A 16392-nucleotide genomic window follows, 5' to 3' on the forward strand; every position below is an offset into this window, starting at 1 on the left:
ATATTAATGAATACATGACAAATACACAAACTAGAGTAATAAAGCTTCATTATCTACATGCCACATTCTTTTTTTTTTTTTTTTTTTTTCAACGTTTATTTATTTTCGGGACAGAGACAGAGCATGAACGGGGGAGGGGCAGAGAGAGAGGGAGACACAGAATCCGAAGCAGGCTCCAGGCCCTGAGCCATCAGCCCAGAGCCCGACGCGGGGCTCGAACTCACGGATCGCGAGATCGTGACCTGGCTGAAGTCGGACCCTTAACCGACTGCGCCACCCAGGCGCCCCCATGCCACATTCTCAAGGAAAGGAAATAACCACAACCTAACAGTCTTCCCAGAGTCTGAAAGAACCATGTTCCTGTATGGATAGGCTCTCCCGAAGGCGTAACCAGTAATATCCTAGACTGTGGGATAGCAAGGAACGGCCCTGCAGGAACCTGGTGCCTATCAGCAGAGCCTCCCGGGAGAACTACTGTTCTCTGGTTACCTACAGGTCTAATCCTGATTCCGCAGACTTGGAAACAGTCATAACACTTTCTACTACTGCAACACAACATCACAAAGGAAGTTAAGCTTGGTTAAGCTTGCGACTTCTACATTTAAAACACAATAGCAGCCACTATACACACACCTGACTTGCAACACTTTTCAATATCTATTTCATTTTGAATGACTCAACAACTCACTTTCAGAATCGTCACAGCTATTTTCAGAAAGTCTTCCCTGAAAACAAAAGTTAGTCACACTAAACATTTTCTTTCCTTGTGTGTGGGGATAGAAGAGTACAGAATAAAGAGGAAACGAAGGGGTCCACTAGACTCTAAAAGCAGGAAAGTGAAAATGTTTAAAAACCACTGCCCAACAGAAATAGTTTTTTTTTTCCTTAGAAGTCTGTTTATACAGGTTTTCTTCATCCCTTTATTTTTAATTGAATAGAGACATTTTAGGAGTGCATATTAACAGGTGGAAAGGAAAGAGGTTTTTTTGGCTCACTTCCCTTTAGACCTTTCAAAAGTGGAACGACCACATGCTGTTCCAAACACAATACATGACTTTGCTTTTGCTTAGAGCTCAATGAAGGCAATTCAAAAAGAAAAATACAATATTCCTGTTTCCATTTTCCCTAGATCAGTCTCAGCTCTTTCTGGATGAAATCAGTCTCTCAAGGGACATCAACCTCACAATTTGGGAAACAATGCTCTAGATATGAAACAAAAAGGAACACAATGGAAAATCAGCAGCCATTTGTTTTTCTACTTGGGAGAGTTAGGCTGTACAACATCCTTTTCATTACCAAGCCAAGTTACTATTCAGAATTGTAAATTAACTCTTTGCAATACAAATGACTTCAGCTTCAGATAACAAAATAAGGAAAAAAAACTTAAGTCCCTTATTTCAAGCAATCTCGGAAACAAAACCAAAGAACCAGAATATCCCAGTCAGTGGTCTGTGATAAATTTGGCCTAAGAAAAATTTATGCGGAAAGTAAATTACATATAGCTCAGGTAACATATTAACAAGAATGCATAATAATGTTTACTTAGTACACGCTCTGTGTTTATAATCCTTAAGAACACTTTCAAATACCTTAAACCAGGTTCAGCAAACTACAGGCTGTGGGCCAAAACCAGTCCACTGCCTGTTTTTGTAAATAGTTTCACTGAAGCACATCCACATTCATCTGTTTACATATTGTTTATGGCTGCTTTTTTTTTTTCCTGCAATTGCAGAGTTGAATAGCTGTGACAGAGTCTGTATGGTTTGCAAAGCCAAAAATATTTATTATTTTACAAGTTTGCACTCCTTGCTCTAAACCAATGGGTCTCAAATTTTAACATGCATAAGAAACACAGTTTCCTGGGCTCCCTCTTCACAGATCATGGTTCACTGGGTGAGATGGGGTCCATGAACTGCATTTCTAACAAGCTCACAAGCTGCTGGTCTATGAAGTGAACTTTGAGAACCACTGCTCTAAACCCATCTCATATAATCACAGATGAGCACTGATAGCAGATACTACAAATTCTATAAAACAGGACAGCCCTCATACAAAATGAAAACTAAGAGAAGATAGATCATTTGACATAAGGAATTCTTGGTGGCTAAGAAGACACAACTGGTTGCCATAATCAGCTGATAATTCTTCAGCCCCTCATCCTAACATTAATTCATATGGAACACAGGAAATTCAACACGGACCAGCCATAATCGAAGACAGTTGTGTTGGAGGTATAAAACCCAATCTGTTCTTTAAAGAAGCTGTAAAATGCCTTTTTTTTAGTAAAAGCTGAGCTACATGCAGTTATAATTTAGTATTTGACTGAATTGTAATACAGTGTTTTTGTTTTGTTTACAGTACAATGTTTGAAAAAAATCTGTTACATATGATTTATAATACAGTGGGCCAATCAAAAGATGAATTCTTGGGGCGCCTGGGTGGCGCAGTCGGTTAAGCGTCCGACTTCAGCCAGGTCACGATCTCGCGGTCCGTGAGTTCGAGCCCCGCGTCAGGCTCTGGGCTGATGGCTCAGAGCCTGGAGCCTGCTTCCGATTCTGTGTCTCCCTCTCTCTCTGCCCCTCCCCCGTTCATGCTCTGTCTCTCTCTGTCCCAAAAATAAATAAACATTGAAAAAAAAAAAATTTTTTTAAAAAAGATGAATTCTTGCACTCCATACAAATATATAAATGGTTAAAAATAAAATTCTTTAAATAAATCCTGAGAAACATGTGTCATGCTAAAATGGAAAATATTAGAGGAAACAGAGGATGTCAACTGATACATTTTATCAGAACTAGGCTCAGGTAGAACCAAAGTGGGTGATATGAAACCACCTAAAAATATCAGAATTTCTTTCACCTGGACACTGCTGACGACAGAGGTGGAAGGTAAAAATTTGTAGGTAAAATTCTCTTTGTTGATTTTTTAGAGCAGGAAACACCACCTTTTTACTTACTCAGCTTTTACTGTGTATCTATCATGCTCTGAGGCACTGTACTAGGCATTAGGGGGAAAAAATGAATAAATACCATCCCTACTCTCAACACTTGCAATCTAGTGAGAACCACACATATAACTACAATATAGCGTAGTTAAGTATTTAAGAACCATTGTATATTAAGTACTATCAGAGTGTAGAAAGTAAGCAGATCACATATGCTTGGGAGAAAGATGAAAGAAGGCTTCACTGAGCACAGAGTTACTGCTTTAACTGAGACCTGCAGAAACTGAGCAGGTGAAGGATAGGTAGAGAGCCTGGGAAGCAACCAATACAACGTGTGCAAAGGTAGAGAAGTGAGAGGGAGTAATGTGGATGTGAGTTCTACAAACAGGTCAGTTTGGCTGATGGAGATCATGTAATATGAGAAGGGACAAGACAGGAAGCTGGACAGGAGAGCAGGGTCACATATGAAGAGCCTTGCATACTACGCTAGAGTCAGGTCTTTATTCTTCCAGCTTTAAGGAAGTGGTGAAGAATTTTAACCCCAAAGTGGACTATGGATATACGTTTTATTGTATTTTTAAGTTTATTTATTTATTTTGAGAGACAGAGAGTGAGCAGGACAGAGGCAGAGAGAGAAGGAGACAGACAGAATCCCAAACAGGCTCCACACTGTCAGCGCAGAGCCCCAGGCAGGGCTCAAACTCACAAACTGTGAGATCACGACCAGAGCCAAAGTCCAACGTTCAACTTGACTGAGCCACCTGGATATGTGTTTTATAATAAAATCACTTTGACGACACCAGGGGGGAGAGACTGGTGAAAACTGAGACTTTGTATTCATGGCACAGATAGGGAGGAGAAAGGGAGGTAGGTCTGGTCTGAATAGCAGCTTAAGAAAAACACCAAAATTCCCAGTTTAATTTTTTTTTTCAACGTTTATTTATTTTTAGGACAAAGAGAGACAGAGCATGAACGGGGGAGGGGCAGAGAGAGAGGGAGACACAGAATCGGAAACAGACTCCAGGCTCTGAGCCATCAGCCCAGAGCCTGACGCAGGGTTCGAACTCACGGACCGCGAGATCGTGACCTGGCTGAAGTCGGACGCTTAACCGACTGCGCCACCCAGGCGCCCCAGCCCAGTTTAATTTTTACAGAAATTAAGTTTGCGAAGCAGCAGCAAAGACTAATATTAATACATCACATTCTGAATGTTAGGGTATATTGTCTTTTTTTATCCAATAAGGTCAAAGGCTAAAAAAACATCTAAAGATGACATTACAGCTCAGAACCTGGAGACTGCTTCCAATTCTGGGTCTCCCTCTCTCTCTGCCCCTCCCCCACTCATGCTCGCTCGCTCTCTCTCTCTCTTTCTGTCAAAAATAAATAAACATTAAAGATGACATTATGGGAGCGGCTGGGTGGCTCAGTCTGTTGAGCATCCAACTTCAGCTCAGGTTATGATCTCAGAGTTGGTGGGTTCGAGCCCCACGTTGGGCTCTATGCTGACAGCTCCGAGCCTGGAGCCTGCTTCAGATTCTGTGTCTCCCTCTCTCTCTGCCCTTCCCCTGCTCACACTCTGTCAATCTCTCAAAATGAAATAAACATTAAAAAAAAAAAGATGACATTATGGTCCATGTTGACAGAGAAGACTGTCAGATTATAGGCTTAGACTTTGGACAAATCCTAACTTCTCTGAGCTTCAGTTTCTTCAACCTATATGATGCAGGGTTCAGGGGTTCTTAACCATAATTGGTTTCTTTTGTAATGTTACTCATTTTATTTATATATATTTCTTAATTTTTTGTGGGGGCACCTGGGTGGCTTAGTCAGTTGAGCGGCCAACGACTTTGGCTCAGGTCATGATCTTATGGTTCCTGAGCTGGAGCCCAGCATTGGGCTCTGAGCTAACCGCTCAGAGCCTGGAGACTGATTGGGATTCTGTGTCTGTCTGTCTGTCTGTCTCTCTCTCTCTCTCTGCCCCTCCCCCGCTTATGCTCTCTCTCAAAAATAAATAAATAAATAAATATTTTAAAAATATTTAAGAACTTGGTAAGGCATGTGCTATAAAACATATCAGAGAAAACATGAATGAATTATATAATTACTCTTTGAAGGTACTCCTACTACATACTTTATTTTAATCAGATTAAACTATCAAAATGGTTCTGATTAATCAATGAAACGATCACTGCATCATTTGTTCAGTGTTCAAAAGGATATTCTGCGTAGGTTTGAAAAACCACTGAAAGATTACCATAAGGTAATTTGTAAATCCTTTTAAAGTACATCTACTTAGCTTTAAAAGCTCTGTTATTTTAGATCTGAATCTACAATGAGGTAGTCGAAACCCTATTCAACGAAACAACAATGGAAGACTTGAATGTGCAAAAACAAAACTAATTGATTTTATAGTGTCTATATTAAAACTGTAAGGGTTTCATTTCTTAGCAACACTCTAAAGGGATGTTCTTTCAGGAGACTTATCAACCTAACAGATCTGTATGGCAGAGCAGGTTCCTGTCTCTACAAGTAACTCTCTTCCCACACTTCCCTAGCAATCTGCATATCTCTAAACCAGGGGCAGGTAACTAAGGCACCTAAGGCAATCTTAAGTGTCACTTGCCTCTCCCCAGACTTGTGGTTTCTTTTAACTGGTATCTTACAAAGAATACTTAAGTGTTCTGCTGGAAAAAAAAAAAAAAAAAAAAGTCACTTTTCAGCAAAACACTATCTACAGCCCCCAAATCTTCCAGCAACTGATTTACCACAGAAAAACTGTGCCAAGTGAACATTAACAACTACTTACAACAAGGTATGTATGTAGTTCAGGCACTTTTAGTCCAGGCAATATAGCTTATATGTTCAATTAATTAGGAAAAACTCAGAATTCACATTTCTAGAGGAACTACCATAATTGACTCAGGAAAGCAAAATATTTGCCAGGTGCAAGGTACTTCAAAATCATAACTACATTTCATGTAAAAGAAACCCTATCTTAAGCAAATCCACTATCAAAGGCCACAAATCTACACAAAATTTAAGTTAGTAGGAGGAATTAATTTTCAAAAGGATGTATTCAAAATATGACTTGTGCACAATTTGAAGAAATCCCTTACGGTGTTTAAAAAAAAAAAAAAAAGTCAACATTTATAGTTTATTCCAGAGCAGAGCATAAACTATTTCTCTATAAATATATGAAGAAATACTCACCTCCATTTTCACAGCAGCTGTACTCTGGTCATAATGACCCATTAAATTAGGGAAAAATGTCATGTTGTAGGCCATTTTCATACATCTGGGAACAGTAATTGGTTCACAGGTGAAAAGACTATGTCCTCGTATGAAGGGTAGAAAAATACACGTCCACAAAAATGGAAACATTTCCATTTTCTTCAAATTCCTGGTTTTACCACATGGCTCGGAATAATCTTTCTTTTCATTCTCTGATTTCCATCCGAAAATAAAATGTTCAAATTTCTCTTTCGTTATTTTACCATTTTGAAGGAAGTTCTTTTCCTGAAAATGAGTTCTGGGTCAATTACTGTAAAAACAACCGAGGGAGTGTATCTGCAACATTTGTCATAAACTCAAATAGGGACGTTAAAGTGCAGAGTTAAGATTTTGACCCTGGATAACTAACACTGGAAAAATGACGGAAAATTCGGTCCTTTGGAGACACCTTCCACCTGCTTTGGCACAGAATATGTAATTTGTTGAGCAAGTCTCATCTCTGGGGAACTGACGATAGAACATTTACGCTGTCTAGAACACCCGGTAAAGGGGGGGGGGGCAGAGGATGAGTGAGATGGAGGGAAAAAAAAGTCATGCTGGGGTTGGGAATAAGTTCAATGTATTAATAAAATCGTGAAATCTAAGGCCCCTGTTGGATATCTTACTACGCACAGGAAAATTCTGTCCCAGGGTAATTTCTTAAGATCTGATGAATTCTTAAACTTCTTTAAGGACTCCAAAGAGCCAGTTTTTGTGGCGGTCTCTGGGGGAATATGCTTTTCTGTTTTTCAAAAGGCCAACGAGGGGGAGACGTCTAGGATTCCTCCCGGAGGAGCGAAATTCGTTCTCCCGGGCAGGGGTGAGCGAAAGGGAAAAGGAGCCAAGCCGGACCGGGAGGGCCACGGAGTGTCTGGGCCCTGAATCGCGAATAACCGCACGCCCCAGCCCAACACCCCCGCCCTCCCCCTCCCCGGGTGCCCAGGCTTCCAGCGCGGGGCAGACTAACTCGCCCCACACCCCTGCACCTGCCCCAGGCCTAGAGCCGGGCAGCAGCGTCCCGGCCCCGCTCGGTAGCGCGGGGACCCGGCGGCGCCCTTCAGGAACTGACCCCAACTCGTGCGGAAACTCTGGCCCGAGCGGCCTGTCCCGCCGCCGCCTGCCCCGCACCTGTGGCTCCCAGCCCGCCGCGCGCGTCCCCGAGGCCCGCCTCGCTCTCCCCGGGACCCACTCGGCCCCGGCCCCCCGGCCGGCCGGCCCGAGGAGCCTCAGCTCGGCCGGCGGTCGGAGGCAGCCCTCCCTCCAGTCCTCGTCCAGCCTACCGTCCGCGCACCGCGACCTGAGACGGCTCCGGGAAGCGTCCGGAACTCCAGCTGCCTCCGGAGCGGCACCGGGAGCGAGAGCTGAGCGATCCCGCGAGACTGCGCGGTCAGGTCGGGCGGGCAGGTCTGGGCTCGCGGTGGTGGTGGCGGCGGCGGCGGCGGCGGCGGACCTGGCCCTCCGCCCGACCCCGCCTGCCCTGCGGGCCCGGGAGGCGCCCCAGTGACCGGTGTCGGGCTGCGGGTCCCGCTGTGCGGCCGGCAAGTCCCCTCCACCTTGCCCCCTGTTCCGGTACCCGCAGCACACGACTATTCCTCGGGTCCAGAGGGGTTCAGCCTAGAAGGGTTTTTTGAAGCTCTTGGTGATCCCCTAAAAAAAGCTTCCTTTACGAGAACCCACTGCATTAAGGGTTTCAGAACACAAGATTTCTCAAAGAGGGCTGATGTGCTCTGGAAAAGGCGAAAGATGTATACGATCTGAAGAGAAACCAGAGTATACTGATGTGCTCTGTAAGGTCAATTGTCCAAGGGACCTTAGCTGGAAAGTGGGTAACTTCCTGGATAACTGTCCTTAAAAAAAAAAAAAAAAAAATTATTCATTCTGAGGTACAGGTGGCAATGGGATTTCAGCCTTGGCAGGTGCCACAGTTTTACTGACGCAAAACCGTAATAGAAAGTTGAACCACTTTAAAAGTCAACCTAGGGGCACCTGGGTGGCTCAGTCGGTTGAGCGGCCGACTTCTGCTCAGGTCATGATCTCACGGTCTGTGAGTTCAAGCCCCGCATCGGGCTCTATGCTGACAGTTCAGAGCCTGGAGCTGCTTCGGATTCTGTGTCTCCCTCTCTCTCTGCCCCTCCCCTGTTCATGCTCTGTCTCTCTCTGTCTCAAAAATAAATAAATGTTAAAAATTAAAAAAAAAAAAGTCAGCCTCGTTTTTAGTACCAACTATGCCACACTCTCATGTGCTTCACCTCTTCATCTCTCCTTTCTTCCGAAGACCTAACAAGCTGGGTTTTTGGTTGTTTTTGTTTGTTTCTTTGTTTGTTTGTTTGTTTTTACCATCTCCATAGTTGTATCTTTTCTAGAGTGGCATGTAGTTGGAATTGTACAATATGTAGCCTTTTCAAATTGGCCTCTTTCACTTAGTAAGATTCTTCAACTCTTCTCACGGCTTGATAGGTCATTTCTTACTAGTGCTGAGTAAATTTCCCATTGTCTGGACGTACCACGATTCACCTACTGGAAGGAGGTCTTGGTGGATTCCAAGTTTTGGCAATTGTGAATAAAGATGCTATAAACCCCCATTGTATTCAGGTTTTTGTGTCAATGTTAAGTTTTTAACTCTTGTGGGAAAATACCAAGGAGCCCAACTGCTGAATCATAAGGAAAGAGTATGTTGAGTTTTATAAGAAACTGCCAAACTGTCTTCCAGAGTGTCTATTCCATCTTGCATCACCCCTAGCGAAGTTTGACGGTTCCTGTTGCTCCATATCCTCCACAGCATTTGGTGTTGTCAGTGTTCCAGATCTTGGCCATTCTAATAGGATCAGAGTGGTATCTCATTGTTGTCTTGATCTGCACTTCCCTGATGACATATGATGTGAACATCTTTTCATGCACTTGTTTGTCGTCTGTGTATCTTCTTTGATGAGGTTTCTGTTCAGGTCTTTGTCCTGTTTTTTTTTAATTGAGTTGTCTGTTTTCTTATGGTTGGCTTTTAAGAGTCCTTTGTATATTTTGGATAACAATCCTTCATCAGATACATCTTCTGCAAATATTTTCTCCCAGTCTGTGGCTTATCTTCTAATTCTGTAGACACAGCCTTTTGCAGAGCAGAAGGTTTTGATTTTAATGAAGTCCAGCTTATCAATTATTTCTTTCATGGATCGTGCCTGTGGTGTACAGAAAAAGTCATCACCAAACCCAAGGGCTTCCAGATTTTCTCCTATGTTATCTTCTAGGAGCTTTATAGCTTTGTGTTTTACGTTTAGGTCTATATCCATTTGGCATTAATTTTTGTGAAGATTTTGTGTAAGATTTGTGACCAGATTCATTGTTTCCCAGGTGGATGTCCAGTTGCCCCCGCACTGTTCATTGAAAAGGTGATCTTTGACTCTTAAAAACTGAGAACAAACTGAGGGTTGATGGGGGGTGGGAGGGAGGGGAGGGTGGGTGATGGGTATTGAAGAGGGCACCTTTTGGGATGAGCACTGGGTGTTGTATGGAAACCAATCTGACCATAAACTTCATATACTGAAAAAAAAAAAAAAAAGAAAGAAAGAAAGAAAAGGTGACCTTTGCGGGCACCTGGGTGGCTCAGCTGGTTAAGCATCCGACTTTTGGTTTTGGTTCAGGTCATGATCTCACAGTTCATAAGATTGAGCCCTGCATCAGGCTTCACGCTGACAGCTTGGAGCCTGCTTGTGATGGTCTCTCCCCATCTCTCTCTGCCCCTCCCCTGCTCATGCTGTCTTTCTCTCTCTCTCAAAATAAATAAATAAAACATAAAAAAATAAAAGATGATCTTTGCTCCAGGTGTTGTCTTTGCTCCTTTGTCAAAAATGAGTTGCTATTTCTGGACTCTCTATTTCTGTTCATAACGAACAAAGCTGGACCAGGAGGGTAACAGAATGTCTAGAGGAGAAAGGCTGTGGGCCCTGAAGCACAAATAACTGTACCCTCCAACACACACACACACACACACACACACACACTCTATCCAGGCTTCCAGCACTGGGCAGGGTAATTCACCCCACACCCCAGCACCTGTCCTTGTGTTGAGCATGTCTATTGGTACCATTCTTCCAACAGCATTTGCTCACTTCATGTCTCTGTGTCATATTTCGGTAATTCTTGAACTCTTTCAAAGAAAGTTTTTCATTATTATTATAATATTTGTTACAGTGAAATGTGATCAGTGATTATGATTCACTGAAAGTTCAGACCATGGTTAGCATTTTTTAGCAGTATTTTTTAATCAGGGTATGTACATTGTTTCCTCAGACCATGCTATTGCACACTTACTAGACTACAGCATAGTATAAACGTGACTTTTATATGCACGAGGAAGCCAAAAAAATTGATTTGACTTGCATTAGTGCAATGTATGCCTAATTGCAGTGGTCTGAAACCAAACCCATAATATCTCTGAGGTATGCTGGTATCTGCTTACATTACCAATCTGGTTTCGCATGCTATCTACTTATTCCTTTAGAGCCCTTAGCATATTAATCATACTTATTTTAAATTCCTAGTCTGACAATTCCATCATTTCTGTATATCTGAGTCTGGTTCTGGGGCTTGCTGTTTCTTCGGACTAAGTTTTTTTTTGCATTATAGTATGCCCTGTAACTTTTTGTGGAAAGCCAGACATGATGTACTAGAAAAAAGGAACTGCAGTAAATAAGGCTTTAGTGATGTGCTATAAGGTAGAGGTGAAGTGGGGAAGCATTGTATAGACCTATGATCACATCTCAGTCTTTTAGGGGACCTGTGAACTTTACAATTGCTTATCAGATTATATATACTCCCCTCAGGTGGGACAACATTGCCAGAGTGGGCTGAGTGTGGTTGGGTGTTTTTCTTCCCCCAGGTCAGTTAGGCTCTGATAAAATCCCAATAAGTTAGGTGTTGGCAAAATAATTTCTCAAGAGGTTAGATCCTATTAAGATGAACAGGATGTTCAGGCAAATTTCAATATGGTTTCTTTCCTCCTTCCCCTGCCAGACACGAGGGGATTTTTCTCCAATAGTCATTGTCAGAACCTGGTAGGGCTTCAGGAAGTGAAACTGACAAGTGTGGGGTCCCCCAAAGACTGGGCCCCAGTGGCGCGTTTAACTCTCAGACTTGTCCACACTCAGTCTCCAACAATTCATCAATTATAGTTCGGGTTTTCCTATCCCCTACCCGTTACCCTGGAAAGGTACAAAAACCCTGGAAGGTTTTTGCTCACGGGTTTCTACTCTGGCAAGTTATTATTCTCTGTATCTGCCTGTCTTCTAATTTGGGGAGTAGCTGTTTGCTTTATGTCCTCAATTCTCGGACAGATCTAAGAAGAGTTGTTGATTTTCAGTTTATTCAGCTTTTTATTTGTTAGGATGGAGTGATGGTTTCTAAGTTATTTACATGCCAGATCAGAAACTCCCAATTCTTCATTTTCTGAAATAAGTATTGCTTTAAGAATTTGATCACTATTTCAGTTGCTACTGCTTTAGCAGAACAAAATTTCTCTGAAGTAAAATTAAGTTCAAAAGTTCCAAGAGCTATGTCCCTGGGTGGCTCAGTCGGTTAAACATCCGACTTCAACTCAGGTCATGATCTTGTGGTTCATGGGTTCGAGTCCCATGTCAGGCTCTCAGAGCCTGGAGCCTGCTTCAGATTCTGTGTTTCCCTCTTTCTCTCTGCCCCTCTCCTGCTTGTGCCCTGTCTCTCTCTCTCTCTGTCTCTCAAAAATAAATAAATGTTAAAAAGTTCCAAGAGCTACAGTAACTCAAGAAAGTTATGTAATTCAGCATTATTGTTAACAAAACACTGATTGTAAATACAATACAATACAATACAATAAAATCTTGATTATAATAACAAAATTAAGTGATTCCACTAAGATGAAAAGAAGAAAACAAATTTTATGGAGTAAATATATCATTTGTAAACTGTGTTAAGTTTTTATTTTATTGCTTATCTAAACATCTTCGGCCCATCACCAGGCTAAGCAGAGGCACACAGTTAAATTTCTTCATTCTGGTAATTTGCCTATACTCGTTAAAATATAGCTGTATGCATTAAAAAAAAATTATTTTATGATAAAGATAGGGGGCAGAATATATTTTATTTAACAGTTTATTAGCTTGATTTATGGCTTTTAAGTATGTAGACATATAATAGGGTGTCCTCCTTGGTACTTTTGCCTGGAGCAGGCCAGGTAATGTGGGTAGACCTGCTCGTGACCTTTGACCTGATGCCCTGGCCTTAGGAGCTGAGGGAGCAAACAGCAGGAGGAGGACCCCAGCTGGAGGAGTCTGGGTGAGCAGAGGCAGACAGAGAAGGCAACACAGGGAAAGAGGAACTTGGGCTCCAAAGGCTCCTTCCCTCCAGAAGTTGCCTCCTAAAGTCTTGTTTGCCCAACCCAGGAAAGCTCTGCCCACGGCTGCAATCCCTCCAAGTGACATGTGTGAATCTGACGGCTTACTGACTTCATTTAGGGGGGGGTCTACGAACACCAAGTAGAGGAGAGGCTTTATTTAAAAACTTTCGCTTGGCGCCCACGGCGCTCCCTGCTCCAACAGCTAATGGCCGCAGTGTTGGCAGCATCGCCATTAACCTTCTGCGGTGGTTGTATCCATTATGGTTGGCCAGAAATAATACACCTTCTAATTACCACCTCCAGTATTACCGGGAAATAAAACTTTCAGCAGTAACATGATGCTGCAGGAAAGAGCCGCATATTCGAATGACAGTTTGATGTATAAGATTGTGTCTTTGGAGCTCTGGCATTGTCATTTACAAATAAAAAGAGTCATAATGCTCAAGCAAAACAGCTTCACCTCCACTAATGCTTTGGGTTACACTCTGAGCCTGTGAGTTTACCGTTCGGTTGATTTCGGTGGCTTCCATCCGGTCATCTTTAATATTTAATATCTTACTTTTTTTCTAGCAAAGCAGTCGGATTAAGTCAAATATTAGAAATGCTTACTTTCCTCTAAAGCTTTTAGCATATAGGAAAGGGCCTCTGCCTCAAACTTAGTGATACAGATAATAACTAAATTCATTTCCTTTGATACGCAAAAACAACTTCACACCCAATTGTGCATCACGGGCCGCTAATGACTATATGTATTTGTTTAATTGCCTTAAAAACCAATGGGATAAGTGTGTGGTACAGGGTGACAAATGAGGGAAGATATAGAATTAAATTTTAGAGAAAGGGGAATTAGAGAAATATTACTATTTTTGCAGTTCAATAGAAAACTTCCGTAGAGGAAGTGGGCTTTGAGGAACAACCTGACTGTAAAATTATGAAGAGATTTTGCGTTCCAAACACGGCACGTGGCTGGGGAGACAGTGGCAACAGGATCATTTAATACAATAGATGTGTGTTTTCGTTTGAAGGCAGAGGCAGAGATGTGCCATGAAGCTAACGAAGCTTAAGCTTTAGGGACCTTTCTAAAGCTCTCATTCTGTACTTGAAATCTTATGTTCTTTTTGAAAAAAAGAGTCCCTAAAATTGTGTAAGCTTCAAGAACCTCACAATCAGACTTTATTCCTCCTGAAAGGAGGAAAATAGTACAATGGAGACCAGGGAAATGGAATGACTCAGGTAGAGTTTGAGGCAGTTACTAACAATTAAGAGACTTGATTTCCACTAAGAAAGGGGGGGGATGGTGAAAGGGGACGCTGCTGACTTATGTTCTTACCGATAATACATTTGTAGAACTAGTTAATTTTGGTTTGCATAACTTTAACAAAACTTAATACATTTATGTATGTATGTGTGCATGCGTGTAGGTGTGTATTTAAGGGAAAATTGAACTCTGGGCAGTATGTGTGCAGGCAAGGTCCTTCTTGCAGACATCTTTAAGCCAAAGTAAGCCCTTCCACTCTTTGTCCCTCCACCCTTCTCCCACCTGGAGGTTCTTCCTGCCAAAGACAGAGGGGAAATGGGAGTAGGGAGTTCCTGGGAAGAGGAAATGCTTCTCCCACATTGCTTGGCCTGGTCCTTTACCTTCTCCATCAATGATGAGGAATTTCTTTCATCAGGGAGTTTTCTTCATTATCTTCTCCCCTGTGCTGGATTTTTTTCTCCCTCTGCTGTATCTACAAAGCAGAATCTACATTTAAGATGGATTCAACCTCCAAATGAAGCTGCTAATGGACAACTAAAGCCACAATTATAACATCGTACACCCCAAACTCATATAATGTTATATACTACTTTTACCTCAAAACAAACAAATTTGGGTCAATTTTGGTCTTTTTGTAAATATAATTTTTTTTTACCTTTATTCGCATTTACGTTATGCAGAATTTACTCCCGGCCCAGAAGTTTTTGTTTCTTTTTCTTCTTCTTTTGTTGTCTTTTCCTTCTGTGCAACCTCCTCTTCTGGTTTAGGAATAATCTGTTCTTGTTCATTAAGGATCATCTCAGTGTGGCAGGGAGAGCTCGTGTGTGGGTTAATCTGACCATAAGCCCTGTAAGTTGTTGTTGTTGTTTAAGTTTATTTATTTATTTTGAGAGAGAGACAGCACAAGTTGGGGGGGAGGCAGAGAGGCAGGGAGACAGAGCATCTCAAGCAGGATCTGCGCTGTCAGCGCAGAGCCCGACTTGAGGCTCGAACCCACAAAACCGTGAGATCATGACCTGAGCTGAAACCAAGAGGCGGAGACACCTAACTGACTGAGCCACGCAGGCACCCGAGCCCTGGAAGTTCTATGCTGTATCTTGGGGGCTTTGTTCACCTGAATGTGCTTGATGACAGGAGAATCTACATCTAAACCCTTAAGTTCAGTATTACTCTCTGTATTTTTAAGCATGTGCAGTAAAAATTCAGCACTCTTTTTGGGCCACCGACCTTGTGTCCAGCCCTACTCTTTGGCCTGTGCACACCTACCAACTCTAACACTGTAGCAACAGAAAGGCACACACGGCTTCTGCAACGTGACATCTTTCAGACACTTGCTCGCTTTTCAGATATGCAGACGCTTGGTGGCCTGGGCAGTTTCACGTGTGTTCTTAAAGTGAACACAACGATTTGAACCTCTTGATTTGCGTGATTTTGTCGGGTTTTCTGGATCAAGTGAATAGCGAACCATTCTCAGAGATCACCTCAGGCTGCTTAAGGGAAGAGGAAGAGGCTGTAAACATAATTTTGGATGGTCACTTACATTTTAATTTCAAGACATATCTTTTACTTAAATGGCTCTACTTTTGCTCAAATTGAATGGATTATAACCTTAAGGATACTATTTTATTAAAAAGAGAGGATGATTTACACAGGAACTTCGTGAATAGAACATTTTCATTTTAGTAAAAACTCCAGGTAAAATAAATCTTGCATTTTAATTTGATTAGCAAATCCCTTATACCCTAAATGACGCCATATGGGCGGTTGAACAACCAGAGACACCTGCGAATATAAAAGCAGTTCTCTGGGCTTATTATAGTTATAAGACAAATATGAAAGGTATAGAATGTTTTCCTAAATAAATTTCAGTTAGCTAAAAACAAAGACCCAACTGGCAGGTCTACACTTGAGTTGGATGAAACCAACATACAGGGTAGAGGTGGGGGGTCAAGGATGGAGAGGAGAGATATAAAAGATAGATTTCCAAGGAGGTATCAGAAACTATTGGCATCAGGTCCATGTGACTGGTTGGGATAAGCAGTCTAAGGCAGAGACTGATGCACAAAGGGCGCTCTTATTGAGTATATAGTACTCTTACAAAAACATATTAAAGGGAAAATTCACAAAAGTACGTACAACAGCAAAAGACAAAAATTAAATAAAAACACAATGGTAAAAACCACGATTTACCACCAGACACCTATTAGAAAGGCCAAAATCCACAATACTTGCTACCAAAGTTGGGTTCATAGGCTGGACAAGGATAGAGATGACGCTGGACCCAAAAATCAAAGGCACAGGCAAGGCTTTATCAGGGCTACAGTTTAAGATGAAGGGAGACACAGCATTAACAAAGACTAGTTAGGCTGCCTTCCACCAACACTGGGGAGGCCCTGCCTATATAGGGAAAGTTGCCTCTCAGGCCCTTACTGAGGTCCAATAGGCTAATAAGAGGAAGGGAAAAAATGCCTCATTCTGATTGGCCGGAAGGGCCTTGTCCTGATTGGCCAGTGTTGGCAGGGAATTCAGGCAGCTCATTGGTAGTTTTTGGATCCTGGG

At 42.2% G+C, this 16392-nt stretch overlaps 1 protein-coding gene and 1 pseudogene across 1 annotated transcript in view; both read right to left on the bottom strand.

Annotated features, from left to right (window-relative positions):
• FZD6 (frizzled class receptor 6) overlaps positions 1-7642 on the bottom strand; it is a 45720-nt gene extending 38078 nt beyond the window's left edge. The window contains exons 1-2 of the mRNA XM_030304311.2: positions 7495-7642; positions 6155-6460 (exon numbers count right to left, since the gene is read on the bottom strand). Coding sequence (XP_030160171.1) covers positions 6155-6331 — 177 coding nt within the window. The 5' untranslated portion in view covers positions 6332-6460; positions 7495-7642. The remainder of the gene's footprint in view (positions 1-6154; positions 6461-7494) is intronic.
• Positions 7643-14516: 6874 nt separating this feature from the next.
• On the bottom strand, positions 14517-15314 carry LOC115506280 (annotated as a pseudogene).
• Between the last annotated feature and the right edge of the window lie 1078 nt (positions 15315-16392).

The sequence above is a fragment of the Lynx canadensis genome, chromosome F2 (assembly GCF_007474595.2).
Source record: "Lynx canadensis isolate LIC74 chromosome F2, mLynCan4.pri.v2, whole genome shotgun sequence".
Lineage (NCBI taxonomy): Eukaryota > Metazoa > Chordata > Mammalia > Carnivora > Felidae > Lynx > Lynx canadensis.